The sequence below is a fragment of the Astatotilapia calliptera genome, chromosome 20 (genome assembly GCF_964374335.1).
Source record: "Astatotilapia calliptera chromosome 20, fAstCal68.1, whole genome shotgun sequence".
In the NCBI taxonomy this organism is placed as follows: domain Eukaryota; kingdom Metazoa; phylum Chordata; class Actinopteri; order Cichliformes; family Cichlidae; genus Astatotilapia; species Astatotilapia calliptera.
In genome coordinates this window covers 9,326,916-9,337,527 of record NC_137441.1, presented here as the reverse complement: position 1 = coordinate 9,337,527, position 10,612 = coordinate 9,326,916, and the positions used below count along the sequence as shown (strand labels likewise).

The 10,612-nt window shown below is 37.5% G+C and overlaps 1 protein-coding gene and 1 long non-coding RNA gene across 2 annotated transcripts; one reads left to right on the top strand and one right to left on the bottom strand.

Annotated features, from left to right (window-relative positions):
* Nucleotides 1-1,776: 1,776 nt before the first annotated feature.
* On the bottom strand, nucleotides 1,777-3,697 carry LOC145422937 (uncharacterized). The gene is made up of 2 exons (XR_013904099.1): nucleotides 3,560-3,697; nucleotides 1,777-2,412 (listed from the first exon to the last, which is right to left on the bottom strand). It is a non-coding gene; the product is annotated as an uncharacterized LOC145422937 (long non-coding RNA).
* Nucleotides 2,187-10,257, top strand: LOC145422936 (sodium/potassium-transporting ATPase subunit beta-1-interacting protein 3-like). The gene is made up of 7 exons (XM_080294937.1): nucleotides 2,187-2,318; nucleotides 3,270-3,407; nucleotides 5,195-5,275; nucleotides 6,857-7,054; nucleotides 9,172-9,232; nucleotides 9,368-9,438; nucleotides 9,530-10,257. The coding sequence occupies exons 1-6, from the start codon at nucleotides 2,265-2,267 to the stop codon at nucleotides 9,421-9,423; spliced, it is 588 nt and encodes a 195-aa protein (XP_080151063.1). The 5' UTR covers nucleotides 2,187-2,264; the 3' UTR covers nucleotides 9,424-9,438; nucleotides 9,530-10,257.
* Nucleotides 10,258-10,612: the final 355 nt, after the last annotated feature.

The following is a 10,612-nucleotide window of genomic DNA, read 5'->3' as shown; positions in this document are numbered from 1 at the left end:
TATCACATTTCCCTAAAGTTATTTTATGTCCAATGTGATGTAATAAAGGGATATAAAAGTAGGCCAGTGATGATTTTTCACTGGTGTAGTTTGGCGTAACCTTGCCATACGCAGACCTTTGAAGCCTTTACCTCTACCACTACCACCACCTGCTGGTGTTTTCAGAGCATTGTGGAAGCGCAACCGCCAATCAGGGCGCAGTAGACGGTGTTGCTGTATGAGGGTCGATCCGTGCCACAGAGGATCGTAGAGGACAGGTACTTTAACACTGGAAGTTCAGTAAATGTCCTGAAATAGTTCATATGTCTAATTGTTGTTTGTGTTTCATACTGGCACTAAGCATATATTCTAAGTACTCATCTTCCTCAAACCCTGACCAATTTGTTTTTGCAGCTTCTTTAAGCAGAGATTTTTAGAAATCTGACTGACATCCTGCTTTTGATTAGAAAAAAACATGAGTGAGTGGGGGGAATGAGAAATAACGCATCAGAGTTTATTTTACACTTTTAAAATGTGCCAGTTTTTATCTAAAACTAAGATGTATCAAGGTTAGTCTAAGTGCTATTTTACTTTAAGCGGTGTTAATATTATTTTACTATTTTAGTTATACAAACTGAATTATTACAGCATCTGCTGTGCTTCGGTTCTGGCAGAAGAACATTGATTTATAAGGAAAGGAATGAAAATTGCTTCCTGGATGAACCCAGGGGCAGTACCAGGGTACAGTAGAAGATAAATATGGATTATTTTGAACTTTGAATCATACATATCATATTTTATGTGGGCTTGTTATGTCAATTTTTTTGTTTTTTATTCTTGGCCTCTACAAAAATGATTTTGCTTGCTTTACAGTATATTTTAGGCTACAATGTGAAGTCGTTCAGTCCTGGGAGGCAATGTAAATCCCTTTGGAGTTGTCTCAGGAACGATATTCGCTTAAAAACAAAGAAAAATGTCTGCCAAATCAAATATGCAGATCTACCCGCTGTGGTTCCCTCTAAGCTGAGCGAGTGAGCAATCGCGCACCGCTCACATGGTCTCCCCACACAGAAAATCTGCGCTGCACACACAAAAAAATCCAGTCTGAATTGGAATTAAAGTAAATACATGTATTTATTTTATTTCGCTGATTTTCTGTGCGCGGAGACTGTGTCAGCAGTGCACGATTGCTCACGCGCTCAGCTTAGAGGGAACAGTTGGGGCCCTTGCTAATAAGAGAGAAGCTACAGTCAGCTTTAATACCCTGTATTTGAACATATTGCAGTGCGTATTGCATTGCTTTTTGTTTGTTTGTCTGTGGTAGAAAGTACCATTTACTTTGCTGTTGTCTGCTGGGGTTGCAGGATCAGTGCCAGAGATGCCAACAGGATCAGTAAACTAATTCAAAAGTCTGGAACCATCATTGGCCAGAATCTGGAGGCATTTGAGTCAGTGGGGGACGGGAAGTCACTGAACAAACTGCTCTCCATCATACCCACTCCATGCCCCACAACAGAGGCAGCAGAGCGCCGTCTCCCTCAGACTTATTCAACCCCGTTTCAGGAAAACGTTCCCACCTTCTTTTCAAAACCGTCAGGCATAAGATTCCTACACTTTTAGAAGCTGTTTCTCAGATTTATAGTGTGCATATTATTTATTCATGCATTTTTTACTACCCTTCTGCACAATATCATCCTTACTTTGTTTTTAACTTTTCTTTAATGTAACCTCATTTTCATTTTTTTCCATTTTTCTTTGTTGTTGTTTTTTTTAAATCATTGTCACAATATAAGATACTTACTAAGCATCTGTAGTACTTTTATTTTACCTAAACATACCACAGGTACGCAAATAAATGTGCAATTGTATCACATAATCTACATATGGCATATTGTGCAGTTTACAAGGTTGAGGTTGAACCGAATTGAAAACCAACAGCAACATGAAATAAATTCAGCAGTAAAAGATGAAAACACAGTCTTTAGTTTCACTGAGCATCACAGACACTTCCTGCCAAAAAAACATAAATAAAAGTTTGGTGTGGCACTATTCACCCTTTATACATCAGCCTGCCCTCCCCCTTCTCCGTAGTTTTCGCGCAGCAGCCTCCGTGTTTTACTCGTGGAGTAAAGGTACCTATCCTCACAGAGTCTGCCACTGGGTGTGAAGCTTCACAGGTCTGGTTGTTGTGTTTGAGCGGATTAAAAAAAAATCCTTATTATCCACATCCGCATCCCCACAACCACCATCATCAAACCAGCGGAGGCAGGGAGCAGAAGAAGAAGATGGGGTGCTGCTCGGCGCGATGCATGTTGATCCTCCTGTGCTGTTTGCAGCTGGTAAGAGCTTTTCGCACATGATGCTTCGACATAAACACATCTGTTTAGGCATCAGGCCAGCTGCTGTCTATCCCCTTTAATAACTCAAAGCAACCTAAAAGAAAAAAACAACAACAACAACAACAGTAAAAATGCTATTTAAAACTGCATGTTAATGACTGCTATGCTTGAATCACTTCTTTGTTGTTTATAGTGAAAGAAGTTCCGCAGCATTAAGCTTTAAGGCTTCAGTTTTTTAAGACTATATTAAATTTAAGACCATTTAAGGCAAACTGCGACCAAAAGCAGGTTAAACGGTTTTACGCATGTTCTTTCATTCACATTAACTCAGGTTTGTCATTCAATTATACCGCAACAGTTGGTAATAAATTAAATTATAGTAAAATTTGCTAGTAAAATCTAAAAAGCAGAAACGCCTAAACGAACTGCTCTTTTATTATTTGCCGTTTTGTTTTTTGTTTTTTCTGTTAGCGCTTCTGTTACAGTAAAGTCAATTTATTTGGGACTTTTGGTTCGGCCAGTTGAAAATGACTGCATTATGGCATTTTATAGATCAAACAATTAGCAGAATAGGCTGTAATGAAAATAGTAGGCTACTACTTGTTGACTGCAGCAAATCATTTATTTTCTGTAGCGGGCAATTTTAGTTGAAGGTGGAGAATAGCAGTGACCGCCCACCACCACAATAAAGGGCTGCTCCCACTTTGCCCTCCTCCTCTGTGTTTCCCACCCTGCCCCCTGTATGGCTCACTGGGACTGTGACCCCAGAGGACATGACACTATAAACCAGCTGTATTTCCCTGAGAATGCTTTGTCTCCCATGGCTCAGTTGCCTTGGAAACTTGTAAAAAGAAAACAAGGTCAAAGATCATGGTCTAACAAGCCATGGCAGCATAGGCTCAACTGACACTCACTGCTGTTTTAAAATTCATTTAAAACTCTGCCCTGCAGATTACAGTGCTGGAGAGGCAGGTGTTTGACTTTCTGGGCTACCAGTGGGCTCCCATCATGATCAACTTTTTTCACATCATCATGGTCATCCTCGGCCTGTTTGGTGCAGTCCAGTACAGATCACGCTACGTTATAATGGTAAGTCTAATACTGAGTGTTGTCTCATAAGAAACAGCTGTTTTTGGTTTGTCATAAAAAAGTTCATTCAAGCTTCCCATCAAGAAGATCAGTACTGTGAATACACAGTAGTCAGGCTCAATATAATGACTGCTAACTTTATTTAGACTTACCAGCATCTCCACAGCTACTTAAATCATATGTTATATCCGGAGTTGGCAGCAGACCATGTGAACTAGAAGGCAACCAACTTTGACAGAGGAGTCAGAAGAGTGCAAAATTATCTGTCTTATATTTCAGGGGCAATGCAGGAGGGAAAAGAGGAGGGACAAATTCTCAAGGTGCAGAAACAGGTCAATGAACTCCCCACACACTGGGGCAGCTGACTGTGAGCACACAATATCTTCAGCACAAAGGTCGCGCTTTAAAACAAGCAGCTCAAGCTGACCTCTTTTTAGTTTAAGAGACATCAGGGCTACTTTCCAAAATCTGACCTGCACATGCCCTGTCCGCTCAGTGTGCTCCTTTGTCATACTGGTTGCCACAATTGCTGCAGAAACAGTAAGATACTCTGAACCAAATAATTAAATTGTGCTAGCACTGCAGAAACATATCTGTCTTATGGGTGTTTAAGTTTTTCATTACCAAACTGTTATGAATCAGTGTAACTTACAGCTGAAGTATATCAGGAGAGATCAGCTGAGTGGGCACAGTGACATTATTGGTCTCGTCTGAACTGCTGAGGCCTCTCTATTATGCCAGTGCTGGTTATATGTGAGATATATATGAGTGGCCACTATTTTGATTTTAGTTTATGCTTTAGTTCAGTAATAAATTGCACTCAAGCATAAGTGTACGAACACAAAGAGATAATCCACCAGCCAGAACTGAGAAAAGCTTTGCAAAAAGAACAATTGCACAGTTATTCACAATATTATCTTATATATGTATACATACATACATACATACATACATATATACATATATATATGTATGATAAACAGTGATATTTAATGGTTATCTTGCTGATGACTTTGCTCTTCTCATTAAAATATGGTTAATTCTAGCTCTAAAAAACAATATAACAGCAGCCAGATGCTTCAAGTTGCAGTCCAGAAACAAATGGGTAATGCAACTGTAGCTATACTCATCTTTTATACACAGTCACAGCCAATAACCAAAACGAGTCCTACTAGAAAACAACATACTAGAAAAAACCACTAAAAATGGCTTTTACACTTCCTTTTACAAAAACAAGATGCAGTTTGTTTAGTGCAGATTGAAGTGCCATCTAGGCTATTTTCTCCCATTTTCATGTCATTGTACCAAGCTAAGCACTAAAATGATCAGTATTTTCTGCACAGACAGAGGTTTTCAGCCTTTGTTTTCCATCTAATGTATGACAAAAAAGGGTAAGACATTAAAAAAACATAATGAAACGCATTAAAAAAAAGCCCCACAAAATATCAGGTAGTCAGTGGAAAAAAGCAGCTCCCTGTGCTATGCAGCATTAACTGTGCTGGTAGTGTATGGTATGGTGTTTGTGACCAAAACCATCTCATGTTAAGTTTGTAAGAAAGCTGAGTAGTATAATAACACCAAGCAGCAGTGAGCTGGGTTGATCTGGATTATGCTGAATATGTCATGGTAGTATAACTTTACTGTATTTAACAGGAAAAAAATATACATTTTATTATATAGTGATATATATATATATTATATATATTTCACTACATCTCAGCCCAGCCAACCTCAACCTCAGTCCATGCTGTCATTCCCAGTGTAATTCTGTGCTTCTGTTTTCTCAGTACCTGCTGTGGACGTTGTTGTGGGTTGGCTGGAATGTCTTTGTGAGCTGTCTCTACCTGGATTTGGGAGGGCTTTCAAAGGTAACTTTAATGGTCACGTACGTGTCAGGTAATTAGGGACCAAGAGCTCCTAAATACAATGTTCAGCTCTGTCCATGTCACTCTTTTCAAGATCTGCCTCCAATTACAGACTCAGAGTGACAGACACCTTACAGCAATGTGCCTATCCTCAGCCGCAAACAAGTCTCGTTAAGTTGTTTATGTACACTGTCTGCACTCGGGAAGACCAAACCCTAATTATAATTTAGGGAAATGACGACAAATGTTAAAAATAAAACTGTTCAGAATAATTTTCAAGTCAGTCATTCAATCTTGTCTTAGCTCCCCGAAAAAAAACAATGCTGTATTTTAATTTTAATGATGGTTGGATTCTGTTCACTGATTTAAAATGTAACATTTGGTCGAGTAAAACATTTCTTAGGCATTTCTCCTGCAAATCATCCCTGTGTAGTGTTTTCATAACTGGATCACTACAGTTATGCAATATTTATTAGTGTTACTCTGTTATATCAATTTGAAGATGTAGCAATGCAAGTCTCATCAGCTAGTTACATCACAGCAACTCAATGTATGTACACATGTAGACATGGTCAAGACAATATGGTCAGAGGAGAATAAGCAGACTGCTTTGAGCTGGTACAAGGGCAACAGATACTTAAATAACCACTTGTTACAACCAACATATGCAGAAGAGCATCTCTGAATGAACAGCATGTGGAACCTTGAAGCAGAAGACCACACCAGGTGTCTTTCTTGTCAGCTAAGAACTAGAAAATGTGGGTAAAATTCACACAGGCTTACCAAAACCAGACAACAGAAGATTAAAAGAATGTTGCCCATCTCTATTTGTGCCAAAACATTCAGAATAGGGTCAGAATTTAGGTTAAACAATATGAAGGCATAAATCCATCCTGCCTTGTATTAGCGGTTCAGGTTGCTGATGGTGTAGTGTTATGGGTGATATTTGTTTTGGCACACGTTGACCCCTTATTGCCAATTTACCATTGATTAAATAAATAAATAACAGCCTACCGGTTCTGTATTAGTGTTGACCATGTCCATCCCTTTATGACCACAGTGTAAACATCTTCTGATGGCTGCCTCCAGCAGGATAACGCACCATATTACAAAACTCAAATTCATTTTGCTGTACTTAAACAGTGAACAGATCACAAAAAGAGCACCTTTGGGATGTGGTAGAATGAAAGCAGCAACTGTGTGATGCTATCATGTTAAAATGGGCTAAAATCTCTGAGGAATGTTTCCAGTAACTTGTTAAAGCTATGCCATGAAGAATTAAAGCTGGGCTGAAGGCAAAGGTCAACCTAGCACTGGCAAGGTGTACCTAATAACATTTCTGGTAAGTATATGCTTGTAGCAACACTCTTACGTGACTGGTGCATAAAGAAAAAGGACAAAAAGTAAAATTAGGTGAAATAAGACTTGGTTCTTAGTGCATGGATTCATTTTCACTAAAGTCAGAATAAAATTTGTACTGCATTGAGTTTTTTATGTTTTCTGAATTTTATGGATATCGTGCTGCTTTTCAGGCTTAATAATATTAACAAAATGAACTACCACCTGTCTGTTTGCTCCCTTAAGGATGGTGATATTCTGTCCTTCGGTGTATCCTCACATCATTCCTGGTGGAAGGAGAATGGGCCGGGATGTGAAAGCGAGAGACTTCCCTCTGCTGGATGGAAGAACCAGCAAAATCCAGAGCTTACCACAGTGCTGAGCTGCTGGCTGGAATACCAGTACATAGAAATCCTGCACTGCATCATCCAGCTCCTCGTATCAGTGAGTCTTTAGTTTTGTTCAACACTTCATTTAACAAGACTTTAAAATGGCACCATTGCCAGATGTCGCCTTCACAGCAAGGGCTGGTTAAAAAGTGAAGTGGAAAAGCTGTCTTTTCATGTCATTAGAGCTACACTGGTCCAGAAATCCATAAAAATAAGATCAGCATATGTCACCCCATGACAACAAAACCAAATAATAAAATAGTATGGCAAAAATAAAAAAACATGTGTCATTACCCCAAAACATATGGACATAACTGTATTTATATATTATTTAATGTCATTTTAATTGTAATAAGCATGCATCAGTACACCTGGGAACTAACTGTTGCTTAGCAACAGAATCTGTAGATTAGTAACAGAGCCGATATTTAAGAATAACATCATATTATCACACTAGAGAGAGCTGGTACACACTTTCAGTTTGTGTATTATCTACAAAAGTGAATTACTGCGATATTAGGTCCTGTTTTTGAAAACATTTTGAAGCCAGTTCAATCTGCTGGGTGTGATTTATTTCAATTTTGTTCAATTAATGAATCTATATTTATGTCTTTTTTTATACAGCACTTCATTTCTCTGGTCAACACTGGGTTAATTTACGTGACTAAAAGTAGTTTTAATTATTCACTTCAAACAGAATATAAAAAAATTGACGGTTGAGTCTGTTTGATATCAGATGTCGTGGAGACTCCAGCGACACTTAAAGTAATAGAAATCTTTATTAAGTGACCAACATGGTTTGGCTTGTGGCCTTCATTAGGGGACCCTGATGAAGGCCTACTTCCTTACACAAAGTATTGCATATGCTAAATACACTCAACACAGCAGCTCTGCCATAAATTCTGCTTTTATAAAGCGTGTTTTTCAGGTTTGCTTATGATTAGGAAAGGTTGTGTTTTTGAAATACCAGTAGTTGGTTGTGGTGTTCTGGACTCTATTACAAGTGCCTTAATTTCATTGATAAAAAGAAAAATATAGTTCTGATTTGATTTTGGTAGATCTTCACTTCTAGTAATGTCCTCACACATTCCTATTTTGGCCACTTGCACTTGTGCATTTGTGATCTCCTTCTGTGCTCAACTTAAATTTCATGTTGATGAAGGAGATACTGTAGAATTGCAAGAAGCTGTACTTGCAAGTAGAGCAGGTGGACAAAGATTAAGTCTTCAGTGTCCTGTGAGCAGGCATGAAAGCCTCAAACACCTCAGGGGACTAAAGCATAAATCTACACAACAGTCTGAAACTGCAGGGTGCATTCATGGGTCAAAACCTTTATGAATATCATGAAAATGACCAGTATACTCATGTCTGTGCTTCCTTCACACTTTGAAACATAACTGTTCCACTGAATGCTGCTCTTTCCTCTCTGAGTATCAGGAGTATTAGCAGTGATAAATTGAGGTGCATGCTAAAAATCATTAAAATGCACGAGCAAGTGGTCCTAATAGAACATAAAGGTAGAAAGTTAAGAATAGCCAAATTTCTGGCAGCTCAATGGCAACTTTTTGATTGTACTCCATATATTGAAGACCCAATCACTATTAAACTGAAGACTTGGTCACATGATGTCATGTGATTGGTTGATATTTTCTCTGTATTATTGTGGGGTCCTTACCGTACAGTATAAATCGCCTTAAGGTGTATGCTGGTGAACATGTATATTAAACTGTGTTTGAGTCCTTATGTGAAAATTTCTTCTAGCTGATGAACGTCAGTTGGAGAAAAAGGTTTTGATTTAATAAAGTCATGGCAAGCAAGACGTAGTGCAGAGGTTACAATGAATCTTTTCAATACTAATTCTTTCTTCCTACGCACCTGTTGTTCATTCAGGTGTGCAGAGATTTTAAACCATTAATATCTAAAACAATTTCTTGTGTAATATTTTAAGAGTACATCTACAGACAGATAGTTTCTCTGAGTAGGAATGCAAATAAGATAGCTAACTGGAATTAAGAGGTAAGTTATTATTTACATGTTTTTTTCCCACTAACTCATAAAATCTTTCGCTGTCAGCAAAGTCTACTGTCTGCTTTGTGTTTTGCGTTAATATTAAAAGACAGAAGATTTTAAAATATGCTGTTCTTTTCTTATGCTTTTGTGATAATCCTACAGCTCCCGGGATTTGTTTACGCCTGCTATGTGGCCAGCACATTTTCAGAAGAGGATGACAGCTGTAAGTGTCCTCCTGATCAGTGTCAAATACAATCTCATTTTCTTACATTATCTAATTTATTGGATAACAATCCATTACAAAGAAACGGCATGTTTATGCACGCCTTTCATTCATTTTGTTTTATGTTTATTTTAGTTAACTTCATTGGTGAGTTTCACCATCCATCCAAACCCTCTAAGTTGCTTTTCTAGTGTTACAATCCATTGGTAAGTAGCCCACATTTGTTTGCACTCATGTAAGCTAAGCTAGGCCCATCCTCTGCTGCACAATGTATTTCCTATGTTTTTTGTTTTTTAGATTATAAATAAAAAAAGTGAAAAGCTGAGAAGGAACTAAGAAGAAGATCAAACAACTCTGCAGAGTCTGATAGTGCGTCATCTCTGACATGGTCAATAACACTCACACAGAGATGCCGAATCTCACTGTGTACATTTCTCACACTGTGGCCTGATTCAAAAGAGGAGTCTCCAGTCTATTGCATGTTGATATTTTCTAGTTTTATCCAGTAGTAACGCTACCTCTCAGCATGTATGTGAAAGACTGTTTGTAGTTTCGGCTGTCTGACAGAATACTGTGGTTCTAAATTTGTACATATGCAGCTGGTGTTCTTTCTGATGTTTCATAAAATGTACAAATTATTATTATGTGTAATTTCAATTAGAAGAAGGGAGGACCCCAACGTGTATAATGTGTGTCAACAGTCAGTGGAATAAACTGTGTCCACAATTTGCCTTATAGTGGATTACTGCTAATGTTCATCTAATGTTTATTCATTCATATACAGTTTTACCTCCATTAGTGAAATGTAAGTACATTTACTCAAGTACTGTACATTACTTAAGATTACATTTCTTTGTGTGCAATTTTGTCTCGTGTACAGTTTAGATTAAAGAAAAATGTTGCACTTGTTACACTGACAGCTTTAAATGCTAGCTACATTTAAAATTAATTATGTGAACTTATAAAATATGTTTCATTTATCACCAAACTACCAAACAGTAATAAAAGAAAGAGTAAAAAATAAAGTAATATAGCAATGTTGTCATTTACTTTAGATGATTTTGTACCACTACTGCACAAAAAAGCATTATGAATGTAAGTGACTGTAATTTGATTAGTCGTCCCATATTTTGGAAATTATTATTATTAAACATAGTGTTATAGTATAGTGTTCTTGGACCATTTTCAGTTGATTTTTTATTTATTTATTTGTTGTTTGCTTTCAAATATTTTTTCCCCTTAAGAGATTTCTTTTGTCATACTGGATTGTATTTTATTGAGCTACAGTTTATACTGTTCCACTTATTTAGGTTATTTTGATATATTTTGTGTTTAAAGATAAGATATACTGATTTATTTATCCCCAAAATTTGGACCTAC

Bases quoted from the DNA above. Each gene is read 5' to 3' on its own strand.
- LOC145422936 (XM_080294937.1), top strand. From the start codon at position 2,265: ATGGGGTGCTGCTCGGCGCGATGCATGTTGATCCTCCTGTGCTGTTTG. The intron at 5,276-6,856 runs GTAACTTTAATG...TGCTCCCTTAAG, and splicing joins ATTTGGGAGGGCTTTCAAAG to GATGGTGATATTCTGTCCTT. The intron at 9,233-9,367 runs GTAAGTGTCCTC...TGTTTATTTTAG, and splicing joins TTCAGAAGAGGATGACAGCT to TTAACTTCATTGGTGAGTTT.